At 37.8% G+C, this 19,723-nt stretch overlaps 1 protein-coding gene across 1 annotated transcript; it reads left to right on the top strand.

Annotated features, from left to right (window-relative positions):
- The first annotated feature begins 8,763 nt into the window (after window positions 1-8,763).
- On the top strand, window positions 8,764-9,692 carry LOC130848561 (olfactory receptor 4C6-like). Its single transcript, XM_057727016.1, is given in 2 exon segments — window positions 8,764-9,364; window positions 9,367-9,692. Coding segments are annotated over 2 exon segments (927 nt in total).
- Window positions 9,693-19,723: the final 10,031 nt, after the last annotated feature.

The raw sequence follows: 19,723 nt of genomic DNA on the forward strand, positions 1-19,723 counted from the left end.
GTCTTTATCCCCACTTCTGTTGTGCAACTGTTCAAGGATACCAACTGCCATCAAATAACTACATCAGCTTTAAAAATAAGTTTTCCAAAAGGAGAAAAGAGCCAATGCCTGTCAGGAAGCACATGGCCCTGTTGGATGACAGCAGGTGTGGCCACTCTGTGACTGAGGTACAGATCACAGTGCGGGAACAAGTGACTGAAGAGCTAATGCTGTGATCTAGACTTCTGCTTGTGGAGCTGCATGTGGATCTGGCCCCAGCAATGTTCTTGCCCCTGGAAACACCCTATTATTAATGTAGAGGGGTGGAAATTCAGTGGCTTAGGAATTAGTACCCCCATCGGTGGAGAATCTGCCTCAAGGGGGCAACTAGAATGATGTAAGTCTGTGCCACATCTCAGCTGCTCAGACAGGCACTGAACTCTTATAGCCCAGGTTCATCACCCAAAGGACAACAGTACGTTTGTAACATAATTTCTAGAAGCTGAAAGGAAACTATTTCTACTTTGGCCTAAGACTACACTCAATTAGGATGCAAAAAGGGACCCGAATGATTTGATGAACATTGTACTTAGATGCTGTTTAGCAATTGTCCTTCATTAGAGAGAATATAAATCCTTTGGTAAACCAGAAAGTTTATTTTTTCATTAGGACCATAAATACTTAAGCTTCTGTTTTAAGTCTCTCTTTGAAGCAATAACAATTCTAGTTCTGCAAATTTGACCAAGAAGTAATTTTACTTCATTAATATCCCAGACAGCTTGTCTTCACAGATAAAAAAAACAAGTTGGAATAATTTCTCCCAGTTCTTGAACTCCCTAAAGCTACCTCTGGTGAATGAATTTTGAGTTGGTAAGATCTTAGGTTAGACCTTAGATGACCTTAGAATCTTTATTTATATATTTTTTTCATTTTTGATCAACTATTAAAATTATCTCTAAGAATTACCTTAATTATCTGATAGTATTTCATATGTAGATTTTTAGTTATTTCATGGTATTATAGCATAGAAATTACTTTCAAAATATAGCACTCATTAATTGAATTAATTACAATGAATAAGTACATACATATCTATTACTCTTAAAATATGTAAAGAATTCATGCTTAATATCTCTTTGCTTTATCTGTAATCAATATTTATTTTCTGGGTTAAGAACCCTGAGTTACAAACTTGAGTCAGATTAAGTTATTTTGCTTGATCCACTTTTGTATTCTTTTGAGCAAATTTTAAAAATTAAATGAATGGCTCTACCAGAAATGCAAATTGCTAAATAAAGTAAAATGTGTATGTTTTAAAAAAGTGCACACAGGTAGCATGAACAAAAGTGGACAATGTATCAAGAAATAGTTACCAGGAAATTCTCTGATACCAATTTCACCTCTCTCTCTCCCCCACCCTCTCTCTCTCCGTTTTTCTCTCTCTTCCTCTCTCCTCTGCCCCCTTTCTCTCTCTCCCTCTCTCTCCTTTGCCCACGTTCTCTCTCTGCCTCTCTCCTTCTTTTTCCCTGTGTGTTTGCATCTGGATCTCCCACCTATGTGTCCCACTCTCTTTCCATTTCTTTCTGTCTCTTTCTCTTTTATCCTATATCCCCCAGACTTTTCTCTTTTTTCTTTCCTACTTTTGACCTCTAATCTCTGCTTAAGAAAAACCTAAACTAAAGTACTATTTTTTTAATGTGTTATATTTAGTCAATAATACCTTGGATGGATGGCTTTAAGAATAAGAACAATTTTTGTATTTCTCTAGATGTCAAAACATAAGTACTAAGTTTAGTTGTAAGTAGACCCACCCACAGGAATGACTGTAGTGACAGTGACAATGATGGTAATGCTGGTGGTTTAGTGATGGGAACCACAGAGGTAACTTAGGAGCATCTTGGAAAAGCACTAATAAGTTATTGTAAACCTTCATTTTTTAAATCACACCTTTATTGCCACTTTAATTCTGCAAAATTCTCCTGGAGTTATTTGCACCCCACTAGCTAGTGCTTCATTTTATGAAAAGAGAAGGGAATTTGGAAGATATATGTATGAAGGGATTGTTCTGAAATCCTTTAGTGATAAATCTAGCTGTCGAGTTGAAGACTCACAGTGTTTTATAGGCCAGAGAACCACTGACTGCACATAAAATTGACAATCCAAGTGCAAGCACTAGAACCATCTAGTTGCTCCGGTGTTCACTGGAGAAATTATATCTTTGTATGTCAAACAGAATTGAGAAAGAGAGATAAGCCACAGAGTCAGGCTTCCTGGAATTCATATCCCAGTTATGCGAATCACTAGCTCTGTAACCTCAAGGAAGGGATAGTCTATAATTAATAAATGCTAATTATTCATATTATTATTACAGTTATTATTTTAGAATGGGTATATTGATGAATTGACCAAAAAAAAACAATTCTCACTGTCTTTTATCTATGAAACTAGATTAAATGTGGAAATTTTTTCTGAATTATTTTATAACATACAATGCATTCTTATAAGATATAAGTTAGAGAAAGAACAAAGCTCTCTGATACAATATTGGTGGGAATAAACATTTTGAAAGAAGAATATAACAGTACCTGTTCAGGTTAAAATGTTTATACTCTTTGATTCTGCAATTCCACTATAAAAATGTATCTTGTGGAAACATACATATGCATATATACACAAACACAATAAGAAGATTTTAACGGCAGTATTGTTAAAATAGCAGAAAATTGAAATAAGGTAAATCTTCATATTGTGTCATGGAGTGGTATCAATGATAATTTTTTTTGTTAAAATGTAGAGTACGGTGTATATATGTGGGTATTGTATAATCATATTATTAAATTTCATATATAAATATTCAAATTCAATATTTCTAAATACAGATGTGCACCTGAAAGAATAAATTACATAGATAAAATAATTGCATAGCTAAAAAGTGTTCCAGAAATCAAAACTAGAACTGGTGTATGTGACCCAAGACCCTGACTCTCTATTTTAATTACACAATGTCTCTTCAGCCCATCTCTGGGCCTTTGTATATATTGTTCCCTCTGCTGGAAGACCTCGTCTTCCTTTCTCTTGGCTGTGGTCCTGCTTTAAGGTTTACAATTTCTTACATATTTTTTTCTGTTATTTATTCACTTCACAGTGATTCCTATTGTAATTATTTTAAATTTACCAAATTTGCCTTTGTTTAAGGAAATGGATCACATCTGACAAACTTTCAAAATATTTGTCATCTATTTAAATAATCAAGGAAAAGTGAGGGAAGTAGACTGGCAAAGAAAAAAAGTGTTAATTATAATTGTTCTTGTCTTCACTTAAACAGCCTAAAAACAACAACAGAAAGCAAAAACAAAAACAAAACAAAAACCAAACCAAAACAAAATGAAACAAAAACCCTCCTTACTGACACATTGTGAAAGAAATATCGAGAATGCAGCTGATGGTGTGATTCAACACTGGACTGAAGTTCAAGGTACTGTTTAATTCTAGGTTTTGGCTGAAGCATGTCTAGGAACATAAATGGTAAAGATGACAGCCAATAAATGGCATCATTGTGCCTGGTTAACTGAGAAATAGTAACCAGACTCTGATAGCAGATTTGCTATCAAACATGGAGGGTGAGCCGGCATCAGCATTACCTGCGCCCTACAGCTCATCGTAGCTTCCTTCCAATTGGTGAAATGCCTTGTTTGTATGGATATGATTGCATCCTTACTAATGTATTAAGAACTCGGAGAAATGTGAAAGAAATAGCAATCTTTAAACATGTCCCTATGGAAATAAGAAAAATATAAAATAAACATGAAATAATAATATAAAGAAAAATGTTTTATGACTAAGTAGAATAAATATTCAGGCTGGTGAAGGTGAAGGCAGGCATTGGGGGTAGGGTAGCAGGTAGGACACTGGGTGATGGATTGGTTGGTAAAAGGAAATGGACAGAGGCAGTAAGCAAAACTAGATCTTATAGACATAAAGGTATGATCAGGAAAAAATGTGTGAGTCCTGCTTTCCAAAGTTTTCTTGTATGCCTTACCTCCTTGGACCTTCATGGCAGCTCTGTGAGGCTAGGGGTTAGTACAGGGGGCTGGAACTTATAGTAGTCAATAGTATGTACTTTGGAATTAATCCGTATGCCTGCCTAGAAACTGCAAGGAAGTTACACAACTTCTCTAAGGCTCAGTTGCTGCTTCAGAAAATCCACAACATTAAAATACATACATCATTTGGTTGTTTGTGATGATTAAGTGAGGGGAAAAAAAACCTGTGTACATTCCCCTCAAATAGTAAGCAGTACAAACATGGCACTACGATTTCTCTTTTACCTATTGTGCTGCTGCAGAAATTGAGGCTTGAGGAGGCTGAGATTACTTACTAAGCAGTAAGTGGCCTGGCTGTGACTAAGAGGTAAGGTTGCTGTGTCTGGATCCAGTGATGTTCCCTGCAAACAGAAGGGCAGAGGTGGAAAGAAATGATGTGAGTCTGGCAGGAAGTGGATGGGATGACAGTGAAATAAACAAAGTGAGGGAAACAGAGAAACAACTTTGAATAAATAAGGGAGGGGGTATTGGTGACAGGAGTTGAATGTCAGGTAGGAGTCGCTCTGGCGTAAGGAGAGATGGGGCACTAGATATTACTTAGAGCAGTGACTTTTTTCTTTTTTCTTTTTCTTTTTTTTAACATGAATCAAATCACCTCTCTAAGGAAATCTTGCCCAGAGGCATAAGCAATGAACACAATTAAGAGTCGAATGCTTGTGTATGAAGAGGACAGATTCCCTTCCATTGCCATTCATCTAGTGAACCATCCTTACACTGCAATTTAGGAAACTGAGGCTCAGAGATGCCAGCAACATTCTCAAGTAACAGACTAGGTTAGTGACACAACCTAGAATAAACCCACTTCTCATTTCCTGACTCCTGAGCCAGTGCTCCGTATAATTCACAAGGAAGGGAGAGGATGAGATTAAGTAATGTGAATAAAATGGTACTTACATGGTCTCTTGAGTATGCTCTGCATTTTGTGTAATGGATTGGGGAGAAAGTGGGGTTGTTGAACAGCAAGAGTGACCTCTCGTCATTTGCAAAGCATTATAGTTCAAATATCAGTTTGAAGCTATCCTACTTGCAAAATTCCTAAAATGTGGCAGCCAGCCTCTGCTTAAAAATCCCATTAAGAGGAAGCATGTTTTCATTGTAAATTTTTCCCTAGATTGCAACAGTAACTCTCCTGAAACACCATACAAATCTGTTCTCTTTTCTAGTACTGGAACACAGTAGTTGAGACTGTGAGCTGTGTGCTCAAAATGCCAGCTTCATAGCATGCTAGTTGTATAATCTTATGCAAGAGATTTAACTCCTCAAGGCCTCAATTTCTCTTTTTAAAAAAGGAATAGTAATGGTACCTACTTCATATGGTATCATGAGGTTTAAATGAGGTAACACATACATCATGCTTGGCACCTTGCCCAGCAACATGGTTAGTGAACCTAAAAGCTAATTATTTAATTGTCACTACTATGGTCCAGAATCCTTTTCTCCATTTAGAGAACAGAGGAAACTGAAAGGAATGACTTGGACTGATTGAGGTTTCAGTAGATGATATTGTGACCTGGGTCTTTGCTGGATCATCATGCTTTGTATTCTTCATTAATGAGCAATATATTAGTGAATGATTATACAATCCCTTGCTTTAGATGTATTTTAACAATATTTATAAGTAAGGCACTGAATTACAAAAGAATTGTCATAACGTTTGAGAAGAGCAGAGAAAGAAGAAACCATATTTATTTGAAGATAAAACAGGATAATACACTGTAATATATTTAGCACAGTGATTGGTAAATGATAAAATTGCAGCGTAATGACTAGAGAAGAAATACTGATGTTTGAGGGATCTGATTCTGGAGTCAGAAAATACAGTCTGTATTCTGGCTTCACTACTCACTTGCTGTGCAACCTTGGTTAAGTTGCCTAAACTCTATGAGAATCAGTTCCCTCATCTGTAAACTAGAGTGAGCCATAGGGTATCCTAGTGCCTGGAGCAAAGTAGGTGCTCAACAAAGCTATCAATAGTAACAGTAAAAGGGGGAAATGTATTTCACATGGAAGCACCGTTTAAAGAGAGACAAAAAAAAAACTTGGGGAGAACCTAGTATTTTTTTTTTAATTTTATTTTTTTGGGGGTACACCAGGTTCAATCAACTGTTTTTATACACATATCCCCATATTCCCTCCCTTCCTTGACGCCCCCCCCCCGAGTCCCCCCCACCCTCCCTGCCCCAGTCCTCTAAGGCATCTTCCATCCTCGAGTTGGACTCCCTTTGTTATACAACAACTTCCCACTGACTATTTTACAGTTGGTAGTATATATATGTCTGTGCTACTCTCTCGCTTCTTCTCAGTTTCCCCTTCACCCCCCGCCCCCTCCCATACCTCGAGTTCTCCAGTCCATTCTCTGTATCTGCTTCCTTGTTCTTGTCACTGAGTTCATCAGTACCATTTTCAGATTCCGTATATGTGAGTTAGCATACAATATTTGTCCTTCTCTTTCTGACTTACTTCACTATGTATGACAGATTGTAGTTCTATCCACCTCATTACATATAGCTCCATCTCATCCCTTTTTATAGCTGAGTAATATTCCATTGTATATATATGCCACATCTTCTGTATCCATTCATTTGTTGATGGGCATTTAGGTTGCTTCCATGTCCTGGCTATTGTAAAGAGTGCTGCAATAAACATTATGGTACAAGTTTCTTTTGGGATTATGGTTTTCTTTGGGTATATGCCCAGGAGTGGGATGACTGGATCATATGGTAGTTCTATTTGTAGTTTTTGAAGGAACCTCCAAATTGTTTTCCATAGTGGCTGTACCAACTTACAGTCCCACCAACAGTGCAGGAGAGTTCCCTTTTCTCCACACCCTCTCCAACATTTGTTGTTTCCAGACTTTGTGATGATGGCCATTCTGATTGGTGTGAGGTGATACCTCATTGTGGCTTTGACTTGCATTTCTCTGATGATTAGTGATGTTGAGCATCTTTTCATGTGTTTGTTGGCCATCTGTATGTCTTCTTTGGAGAAATGTCTATTTAGGTCTTCTGCCCATTTGTGGATTGGGTTATTTGCTTTTTTGGTATGAAGCTTCATGAGCTGCTTGTATATTTTGGAGGTTAATCCTTTGTCCGTTGTTTCAGAGGCAATTATTTTTTCCCATTCTGAGGGTTGCCTTTTAGTCTTGTTTATGGTTTCTTTTGCTGTGCAAAAGCTTTTAAGTTTCATGAGGTCCCATTCATTTATTCTTGATTTTATTTCCATGATTCTAGGAGGTGGGTCAAAAAGGATCTTGCTTTGATGGATGTCATAGAGTGTTCTGCCTATGTTTTCCTCTAGGAGTTTGATAGTGTCTGGCCTTACATGTAGGTCTTGAATCCATTTGGAGTTTATTTTTGTGTATGGTGTTAGGAAGTGTTCTAATTTCATTGTTTTACATGTTGCTGTCCAATTTTCCCAGCACCACTTATTGAAGAGGCTGTCTTTTTTCCATTGTATACTCGTGCCTCCTTTGTCAAAGATAAGGTGCCCATATGTGTTTGGGCTTATTTCTGAGTTCTCTATTCTATTCCATTGATCTTCCTTTCTATTTTTGTGCCAGTACCATACTGTCTTGATCACTATGGCCTTGTAGTATACTTTGAAGTCAGGAAGCCTGATTCCACCTACTCCATTTTTCCTTCTCAAGATTGCTTTGGCTATTCGGGGTCTTTTGCGTTTCCATACAAATCGTAAGATTTCTTGCTCTAGTTCTGTGAAAAATGCCATTGGTAATCTGATCGGGATTGCATTAAATCTGTAAATTGCTTTGGGTAGTACGGTCATTTTCACAATGTTGATTCTTCCAATCCAGGAACATGGTAGGTCCCTCCATCTGTTTGTGTCGTCTTTGATTTCTTTCAGCAATGTCTTAAAGTTTTCTGCATACAGATCTTTTGCCTCCTTAGGCAGGTTTATTCCTAGGTATTTGATTCTTTTTGTTGCAATGGTGAATGGGAGAGTTTCCTTAATTTCTCTTTCTGCTCTTCCGTTGTTCGTGTATAGGAATGCAAGAGATTTCTGTGCATTAATTTTGTATCCTGCTACTTTACTAAACTCATCAATGAGTGCTAGCAGTTTTCTGGTAGAGTCTTTAGGGTTTTCTATATATAGTATCATGTCATCTGCAAAGAGTGATAATTTTACTTCTTCTTTTCCAATTTGGATTCCTTTAATTTCTTTTTCTTCTCTGATTGCTGTGGCTAAAACTTCCAAAACTATGTTGAATAACAGTGGTGAGAGTGGACACCCTTGTCTTGTTCCTGTTCTTAGAGGGAATTCTTCCAGTTTTTCTCCATTGAGAACAATGTTGGCTTTTGGTTTGTCATATATGGCTTTTATTATGTTGAGGTAATTTCCTTCTATGCCCATTTTCTGGAGAGCTTTTATCATAAATGGATGTTGAACTTTGTCAAAAGCTTTTTCTGCATCTATTGAAATGATCATATGGTTTTTATCCTAGTATTAATGAAGTAACTCTCTTGTAAACTCTTTATTTAGCAGGTTATTAAAAGCCAAATGCTGGACAGTGAGTAAATTAAAAAGAGAAAACAAAACAAACACAAAAAGTAAGTTCCCTGAGATCCTGGAAATACATGAAGTCAAATAATCACTAGTTTTAAGTCATATGTTGCTTTTTCAGGTTTTCTAACTCTTAGCTGCAGCTCACATCAGCCCCTGATACATGGGAAGTCAAAGCAATGTGACAGAATTCATTCTCTTGGGCATTATGAGGAATCTGGAGCTGCAGAAAATACGCTCCGCTGTATTTCTAATTATGCATGTGTCCACCGTTTTGGGAAACCTCCTCATTGTGGTAACCATGGTTACACGTCAGAGTCTAATATCACCTATGTATTTTTTCCTTACATCCTTGTCTCTTTTGGATGTCACTTTCTCTTCTGTCATTGCCCCCAAGATGATTGTGGACTCCCTCTCTGAGAGCACTACCATCTCCCTTAAATGTTCTATGGCCCAGCTCTTCACTGAGCACTTCTTTGGTGGTGTGGGTATCATCCTTCTCACTGTGATGGCCTATGACCACTACATGGCCATCTGTAAGCCCCTGCACTACCTGACCATCATGAGGCCTCAGGTGTGCTACCTGTTGCTGGGAGGGGCCTGGGTTGGGGGATTTATCCATGCAATAGTTCAGCTTCTCTTCATGTATCAAATACCCTTCTGTGGTCCCAATATCATAGACCACTTTCTATGCGATTTGTTTCCACTGTTGAAATTGGCCTGCATGGACACCTGCATCCTGGGCCTCTTAGTCATCCTCAACAGTGGGTGATGTGTGTGGCCATCTTCCTTATCCTCATCACCTCCTATGTGGTCATCCTTTGCTCCCTGAAGTCCTGCAGCTCTGAAGGGCGGCATAAAGCCCTCTCTACCTGTGGCTCCCACCTCACGGTAGTCATCATGTTCTTTGTGCTTTGTAATTTTTTGTATGTCAGTCCTGTGGCCACCTACCCCATAGACAAGGCAATGGCTGTGTCGGATTCTATCATCACACCCATGTTAAATCCCTGGATCTACACCCTGAGGAACACAGAAGTGAAAAATGCCATGAGAAAACTGTGGATGAAACAAGCGAATTTGGTTGGCAAGTGACTGTCATGCTCAGAACATCATGTTTCCCTTAAGGAGAATGTGGTTGCAAGGAAATGTAAAATAACAGAGTGAATGGAATGTAATGATTTAGGCAGAGGAGGCAGAAAGCAAGATCATGTACAAAGGGCTCAGATTATGAATGTGATGCTGATACTTCTAGATTTCTCTGATGCCCCAAACAACATGGATGTTGTTACTGTCTCTTAAAAATGACTGAAAATCAAAAAAAAACTTTAAGAACACAGATTTACTCTAATTTTTGTGCTTCGGAGGAGTTGGGAAACATGGTGTGAAAAGCTTTTGCAGTTAGTTTTAAATTGCTCTTTAATTTTCAATTGTAGAGAAAACTTTACAGTATCATTTGAAATTATTTCAGAGTAAAGTACTCCTCTTAACACCACGCTTCTCTATTTCTTTTCCATGTATAAATTCATGAGACTAAATACATAACAGTGTGATTACTTGGGTCTTTAGAACACTCTTAGACTGATCTTTATTTTATGTTAATCATATAATGTGAAAAGAGTAAGGACATTGGGATGAGGTCCCTGACTTTACATTTGTTTGATATGTGAGGTAATAACTTGATAAAGGTCAATCAAAGAAATAATAGTGTAATGTTAGCTTAGTATTATATTTCTTATTGTATTGTTGAGAGATTTTATAGCTCTGCTATCCTATAATTTAGGGTAACTGCCAATTTACTCACATCTTTTTTGAAGATGACTAAAACAAGTTCTCATATAACAGGGTACCTCCTTTTCTCATTGAACACATTTTAGCAGAAAAGGCTGGCGATTTTTTTTTTTTTTTTATAAATTCTGCTTTCTGATACAACTTTTGGTTTACTGATTTTTGTTACCAGGGTTTTCTGTTAATAAACTTATACTGTTTTAAAAAAGTCGTTATTGAGATGCCAAAATGGAATTTGATAAACATTTAGTTTGGAAAACACAGCAAACTAAAAGTGAAGTGAAATTCTTTAACTTGATGAAAGAATATGTTTCAAAAACCTAAAGAAAACATCACAATTAATTATAAAAGAGATCCTATGAATTCAGGGATAAGACAAGGCCATTTTGTAACTGCAGTTACTAAGTATTTTACTAAGTAAGGGTTTTAATTCGGAGTTCTCAAATTCATATACCTACAGAGGCCAGAAAGAGATGACAAATGAATAAAGCCAAATTGTGCAAAGACATTTAAGACATTTATTTCCTCACAGGGAGTAGACCGCACCCCCCCACAAGTGTCTGTCAAGGATCAGCTCTCGTGCCATATGGAGAGTGATGCCCAAATCTGCCACACACGCAGATTTTCAAGGGAAATCAGGCACCCATATGTAGCATGAATTTAAATCCTTTGAACATGTTGATAACTAATTACATTTTAACACTTTATGCTGAACAACAATTTTTGGATCGAACTAATGAATCTTCAGGTAAATTCAGTCCATGGGATGTCACTTTAGAAACTCTGCGTTAGCAACTTCACTGGCAGTGAAGTGGTTAAGAATCCACCTGCCAAGATCAACTAGACGATGGATGATGCCTTAGAGAGCCAGGACAGGGAGAGCGGGAGGGAGTCATGGGAGGGAGGGAATATGGGGATATATGTATAAATACAGCTGATTTACTTTGGTGTACCTCAAAAGCTGGTACAAGAGTGTAAAGCAATTATATTCCAATAAAAAGCTTAAAAAAAAAAAAGCAAACAAACAAAAAAAGAATCCACTTGCCAATGCAGGGGACACATGTTCAATCCCTGGTCTGGGAAGATTCCACATGCCACAGAGCAACTAAGCCAGTGCGAAACAACTACTGTGCCTGCACTCCAGAGCCCGCAAGCCACAGCTATTGAGGACCGCATGCCTAGAGCCTGTGCTCCACAAGAGAAGCCCCCTCAACGAGAAGCCAGAGTACCGCAACAGAGTAGCCCATGCTCCGCGCAACTAGAGAAAGACTGTGTGCAGCAATGAAGACCAAATGCAGCCAAAAAATAAATGAATGAATGAATAAATAAATAAATAAAATAATTTAAAAAAAGAAAGAAAAAAACTCTGTGTCAGCAACTCTACTCAATGCTATGTGGTGAACTAAATGTGAAGGAAATCTAAAAAAGAGGGGATATATGTACACAAATAACTGATTCAGTTTGTTGAGCAACAGAAACTTACACAACATTGTAAAGCAACTATACTCCAACAAAAATTTAAAAAAAAATTGACTCACTTTTTTTTTTGAGATAAAAAAATATAAATAAATAAATAAACTGTGTCAACCCGTGAAATAGCACAGAAAAGTAATCAAAAATCAAATTGAGTCAACCAAATTAATTATTGGCTGACATGCTCATTTACTTAGAAAATCCAAGATAATCACTTGACAAATTTTGATGTTTATTAAAAGACTTTAGTCAAAAATCAGTGGAATATTACTTTTAAATATAATTACAATGAACAATTATAAGTTGTCTGTTTCACAATAACAATAAGGCTATAAAGAACATAACAAAATGTGTAAAGTCTTCATGAAGAACACTAGACATCTTCACAAAGACATACAACTGAATAAAGTGAGTTACATAAAACATGATGGGAAGATACCATATTTTAAAGTTGCTATTTTTCCCAATTAATTAGCAAAATGAGTGAAATCCCAATAAAAATCACAAGAAGATTATTTTCATGGAAACAGAAAATGATCCTAAACGCCACATAGCTGAATATACATACATTTATATATATATATGTATATATACATACATGAAATAGTCAAAAGATTTTTTTTGGTGAGAGAGGAAGAATTAAGAGCAGATATCTCGTAAATCTATAGAAGTTTTAAAAATATGCTATGCAGGAGAAGAAAAGATGACGGCGAAGTAGAGAGTCGTGGAGTGCATCCCTCTCCACAGATGCATTGGGAATGCACGGAAGGACGCAGTCATTCCCACAGAGAACCAGCTGAACACCAGCAGATGGCCTCGGACACCAGAAAGGGCTGCGGGGAGCCCGACATAGCCGGTAGGGAGGCATCTGCGAGGGCTCAAAGAGGGTGAAGCGGCGGAGCTGTGGCAGACGGGAGGGAGTGAGAAACATACGGAGGGTCCGCAGCGCAGCTCAGCGTTCCCGGACTGAGACATAGATCCGCGGCTGAATGGAGGGTCCGGGAGCGGGAGCGTGGGAACCGGAGAGCTGGTTCAAGGTGAGAAACATTGTTGCCGGTAGGGTGACGGACCGAGAGGACAGGAGGGAGGAGGTCCGCAGAGAGGAGTGCCCGTCCCTGAGAGCTGCCCGGCCATGATGGCGGCTGGAGGCTGCAGGCTCACGGGCGGCAGGGAGGAGCCGCGCGAGTAGCCTCTCTCTCTCTTTCGGCGCCTCTGCAGCAGGCAGTGGAGAGACGCCCTGCGGCCAACTAAGGCGCTCAGGGATAACAAGCACCCTCAGGTGCTCGGGCAGGGCTAGATTAAAACCCCTTGCAACACCAGCAGCAGGGAGGCTGCCGAGAGGAAAAAAAAAAAAAAAAAAAAAAAAACAGCATCAAAAAGAAAAAAACCCCAAGAGAGGCCCAACTCTAAGACTTTCTGTTTACGCCTGAGCCACCAGCGCCCTCTGCAGGCACCTCCAAGCCTGACTGAAACAACAGTGCGCCACTGCTCACTCACTCCCAGGAGAAAGAGCCACTATTGTACCCTCTCCCTCCCCACACACCAACGCTTACAGAAGAACAATAAAGGAACCTCTGCTGGTCACAGAATAATGCAAAAAGACCCAAGGCAAGGAGAAGGACACTTACAGCTGACACGCTAAGGAAACAGAAATAGTAGTATCAATACCTATTGAACTGGTCCATTCTGGGATCAGTTCTGGATTTTTTTTTTCTTTTCTTTTTCACTCTTTCTTTTTTTTTTTTTTTTCTTTATTAAATACGATCTTAGCCCTAAGGGATCTACAAGTTTTATAACATAATTTTTTAATGATATTTTTTATTCTTTTTTTTTTTTTTTTGCCTTTTTATATACTTCTATATCTAGCTAAGTTTTTGGTACTACGGACAAAATATCTCTCATACTTTCCTTTCATCCCTATCTTTTATACATTTCTGTTCCTTTCTTTTTATTTGCATATTTCCAACCACAGTACACTCTTCTGTTCCCCTTTCTTCCAGCCTTTTTAAGTTTATTTTATCTTAACATACTTGTAAGCAACACTATTGGTCTGCTCAGACTCTTTGCTCTATTCTCCAGATGACGCACTGCCTTGGTATTTAATATTAGGCTTTTGTCTTTATCTTAGTTCTTAGTACACTTGTCTAATTACATTCTGAGAATCTCCATTCTCTCTGGTGGTACTCTAGCTCTTTTCTATATTTGATCCTAGCTTACAAAATCTCTCTGGATTGATGTTTGTATGTGTAGGGTGTTATTTGTTTGTTTGTTTGCTTTTGCTTTTGTCTCTGATTTGTTCTGTTTCAGTTGTCCATTTCTGTTGGGTTTCTCTTTGAATATCTGATAACACACTGGGGTTCCGTCAGGTCTTTCTAGAGCCTTATGTCCTAAGGGATTCAGTAATGGTGTGTCTTATACATGTATGTGTTTCCTAGACTTAATATTCAGTTAATCCAATACTTGGCCATTAGTCTGAGGCTTGGACAGTCTTCTATAAACACCTCTATCGCCAGGACAAGCAACCCCAAAAGTTTGGACAACCATGAGGAAACAAAGAAACACCATGAAGGCAAAGGAGCAGGAAAAAAAGCCACAAGACCAAATAAATGAGGAGGAAACAGGAAAAATGCCTGAAAAGAGAATTCAGAGTAATGATTGTAAAAATTATACAAAATCTCGATAACAAAATAGAGAAAGTACAAGAAACAGTTCATAAGAACTCAGAAAAACAAACAGCAATGGATAACAAAATAACTGAAATTAAAAATACTCTAGATGCTATAACCAGCAGAATGACTGAGGCAGAAGAACGAATAAGTGAGTCGGAAGATAGAATGGGGGAAATAAACGCCACAGAGCAGGAAAAAGAAAAAAGAATAAAAAGAATAGAAGACAGTCTCAGAGACCTCAGTGATAACCTTAAACGTACCAACATTCGAATTATGGGCATCCCAGAAGAAGAAAAAAACAAGAAAGGGTCTGAGAAAATATTTGAAGAGGTTAAAGTGGAAAACTTCACCAACATGGGAAAGGAAATAATGAACCAAGTCCAAGAAGCACAGAGAGTCCCATACAAAATAAACCCAAGGAGAAATACACCAAGACACATAGTAATCAAACTAATGACAATTAAAAACAAAGAAAAAATATTAAAAGCAGCAAGAGAAAAGCAACAAACAACATGTAAGGGAAAACCCATAAGGATAACAGCTGACCTTTCTACAGAAACTCTGCAGGCCAGAAGGGAATGGCAGGATATACTGAAAGTCCTGAAAGAGAGAAACCTACAGCCAAGAATACTCTACCCAGCAAGAATCTCATTCAGATTTGAGGGAGAAATCAAAAGCTTTCCAGACAAGCAAAAGTTAAGAGAATTCAGCACCACCAAACCAGCCTTACAACAAGTGCTAAAGGAACTTCTCTAAGTAGGAAACACAAGAAAAGGAAAACACCTACAAATATAAACCCAAAACAATTAAGAAAATGGTAATTGGAACACACATGTCAATAATCACTTTAAATGTAAATGGATTAAATGCTCCAACCAAAAGACACAGACTGGCTGAATGGATACAAAAACAAGACCCTTCTATATGCTGCCTACAAGAAACCCACTTCAGACCAAGGGATACATATAGACTGAAAGGAAAGGGATGGAAAAAGATATTCCATGCAAATGGAAGTCAAAAGAAAGCTGGAGTAGCAATACTCATATCAGACAAATTAGACTTGAAAGTAAAGACTATTAAAAGAGACAAGGAAGGACACTACATAATGATCAAGGGATCCATTCAAGAAGAACATATCACAATGTTAAATATCTATGCCCCCAACATAGGAGCACCTCAATACATAAGGCAAATGCTAACAGCTATAAAAGGGGACATCGACAGTAACACAATAATAGTGGGAGACTTGAACACCCCATTTACATCAATGGACAGATCATCCAAACAGAAAATAAATAAAGACACACAAGCTTTAAATGACACATTAGACCATCTCGACTTAATTGATATTTATAGGACATTCCATCCAAAAATGACAGACTACACTTTCTTCTCAAGTGCACACGGAACATTTTCAAGGATATATCACATCTTGGGTCACAAATCAAACCTCAGCAAATTCAAGAAAATTGAAATCATATCAGGCATCTTCTCAGACCACAACGCCATGAGACTAGATATCAATTACAGGAAAAAAACTGCAAAAAATACAAACACATGGAGGCTAAACAATTCACTCTTAAACAACCAAGGAATCACTACAGAAATCAAAGAGGAAATCAAAAAATATCTAGAAACAAATGACAATGAAAACACTACAACCCAAAACCTATGGGATGCAGCAAAAGCAGTTCTAAGAGGGAAGTTTATAGCAATACAGTCCTACCTTAAGAAACAAGAAAATGATCGAATAAACAACCTAACCTTACACCTAAAACAACTAGAAAAAGAAGAACAAAGAAACCCCAAAGTGAGCAGCAGCAAAGAAATCATAAAGATCAGAGCAGAAATAAATGAAAAAGAAAGGAAGGAAACCATAAGAAAAATAAATAAAACTAAAAGCTGGTTCTTTGAGAAGATTAACAAAATTGATAAACCATTAGCCAGACTCATCAAGAAAAAAAGGGAGAAGATGCAAATCAACAGAATTAGAAATGAAAAAGGAGAAGTCACAACGGACACCTCAGAAATACAAAAGATCACGAGAGACTACTACAAGCAGCTATATGCCAAGAAATTGGATAACCTGGAAGAAATGGATACATTCTTAGGAAAATACAATCTTCCAAGACTGAACCAGGAAGAAATAGAAACCATCAACAGACCAATTACAAGTACGGAAATTGAGGCAGTGATTAAAAATCTCCCAACACACAAAAGCCCAGGACCAGATGTGTTCACGGGAAAATTCTATCAAACATTTCGAGAAGAGTTAACACCTACCCTTCTCAAACTCTTCCAAAATATTGCAGAAGGCGGAACACTCCCAAACTCATTCTACGAGGCTACCATCACCCTGATACCAAAACCAGGCAAAGATGTCACAAAAAAAGAAAACTACAGACCAATATCACTGATGAATATAGATGCAAAAATCCTCAACAAAATACTAGCTAACAGACTGCAACAGCACATTAAAAAAAATCATACACCATGATCAAGTGGGGTTTATCCCTGGGATGCAAGGATTCTTCAATATACACAAATCAATCAACGTAATACATCATATCAACAACTTGAAGGATAAAAACCATATGATCATTTCAATAGATGCAGAAAAAGCTTTTGACAAAGTTCAACATCCATTTATGATAAAAGTTCTCCAGAAAATAGGCATAGAAGGAAATTAGCTCAACATAATAAAAGCCATATATGACAAACCAAAAGCCAACATCATTCTCAATGGGGAAAAACTGGAAGAATTCCCTCTAAGAACAGGAACAAGACAAGGGTGTCCACTCTCACCACTATTATTCAACATAGTTTTGGAAGTTTTAGCCACAGCAATCAGAGAAGAAAAAGAAATCAAAGGAACCCAAATTGGAAAAGAAGAAGTACAATTGTCACTCTTTGCAGATGACATGATATTATATATAGAAAACCCTAAAGACTCTACCAGAAAACTGCTAGCACTCATTGATGAGTTTACTCAAGTAGCAGGACACAAAATTAATGCACAGAAATCTCTTGCATTCCTATACACTAACAATGGAAGAGCAGAAAGAGAAATTAAGGAAACTCTCCCATTCACCATTGCAACCAAAAGAATCAAATACCTAGGAATAAACCTGCCTAAGGAGGCAAAAGATCTGTAAGCAGAAAACTTTAAGACATGGATGAAAGAAATCAAAGATGACACAAACAGATGGAGGGACCTACCATGTTCCTGGATTGGAAGAATCAACATCGTGAAAATGACTGTACTACCCAAAGCAATTTACAGATTCAATGCAATCCCGATCAAATTACCAATGGCATTTTTCACAGAACTAGAGCAAGAAATCTTATGATTTGTATGGAAACGCAAAAGACCCCGAATAGCCAAAGCAATCTTGAGACGGGAAAATGGAGTTGATGGAATCAGGCTTCCTGACTTCAAACTATACTACAAGGCCATAGTGATCAACACAGTATGGTAATGGCACAAAAATAGAAAGGACGATCAATGGAATAGAATAGAGAACTCAGAAATAAGCCCAAACACACATGGGCACCTTATCTTTGACAAAGGAGGCACGAGTATACAATGGAAAAAAGACAGCCTCTTCAATAAGTGGTGCTGGGAAAATTGGACAGCAACATGTAAAAGAATGAAATTAGAACACTTCCTAATACCATATACAAAAATAAACTCCAAATGGATTCAAGACCTACATGTAAGGCCAGACACTATCAAACTCCTAGAGGAAAACATAGGCAGAACACTCTATGACATCCATCAAAGCAACATCCTTTTTGACCCACCTCCTAGAATCATGGAAAACAAATCAAGAATAAACAAATGGGACCTCATGAAACTTAAAAGCTTTTGCACAGCAAAAGAAACCATAAACAAGACTAAAAGGCAACCCTCAGAATGGGAAAAAATAGTTGCCTATGAAACAACGGACAAAGGATTAACCTCCAAAATTTACAAGCAGCTCATGAAGCTTCATACCACAAAAGCAAATAACCCAATCCACAAATGGGCAGAAGACCTAAATAGACATTTCTCCAAAGAAGACATACAGATGGCCAACAAACACATGAAAAGATGCTCAACATCACTCATCATCAGAGAAATGCAAGTCAAAGCCACAATGAGGTATCAGCTCACACCAATCAGAATGGCCATCATCACAAAATCTGGAAACCACAAATGTTGGAGAGGGTGTGGAGAAAAGGGAACTCTCCTGCACTGTTGGTGGGACTGTAAGTTGGTACAGCCACTATGGAAAACAATTTGGAGGTTCCTTATAAAACTACAAATAGAAACACCATATGATCCAGTAATCCCACTCCTGGGCATATACCCAAAGAAAACCATAATCCCAAAAGAAACTTGTACCATCATGTTTATTGCAGCACTATTTACAATAGCTAGGACATGGAAGCAACCGAAATGCCCATCAACAAATGAATGGATACAGAAGATGTGGCATATATACACAATGGAATATTACTCAGCTATAAAAAGGGATGAGATGGAGCTATATGTAATGAGGTGGATAGAACTAGGCTGTCATACATAGTGAAGTAAGTCAGAAAGAGAAGGACAAATATTGTATACTAACTCACATATACGGAATCTAAAAATGGTACTGATGAACTCAGTGACAAGAACAGGGATGCAGATACAGAGAATGGACTGGAGAACTCGAGGTATGGGAGGGGGCGGGGGGTGAAGGGGAAACTGAGATGAAGTGAGAGAGTAGCACAGACATATATATACTACCAACTGTAAAATAGTCAGTGGGAAGTTGTTGTATAGCAAAGGGAGCCCAACTCGAGGATGGAAAATGCCTTAGAGGACTGGGGCAGGGAGGGTGGGGGGGACTCGAGGAGGGGCGGAGTCAAGGAAGGGAGGGAATACGGGGATATGTGTATAAAAACAGATGATTGAACCTGGTGTACCCCCAAAAAAATCCAAAATAAATAAATAAAAATATGCTATGCAGCAGAATAGACAAATATCTTGATAGCAGAGAATATTGAGACTAGAAATTCAGTAATACATATTTGGTAATTTACATATGAGGAGGTTGGAAGTCTCAATCAATATGCAAATAAACTATATTAAGAAAAGTAACTATCAATTTGAAAAAATGTTAGAACTTATAAAGTCAATAGAAAAACACTTCTGATAGAATTTTATGT

This window comes from Hippopotamus amphibius, chromosome 3 (assembly GCF_030028045.1).
Source record: "Hippopotamus amphibius kiboko isolate mHipAmp2 chromosome 3, mHipAmp2.hap2, whole genome shotgun sequence".
Taxonomy (NCBI): domain Eukaryota; kingdom Metazoa; phylum Chordata; class Mammalia; order Artiodactyla; family Hippopotamidae; genus Hippopotamus; species Hippopotamus amphibius.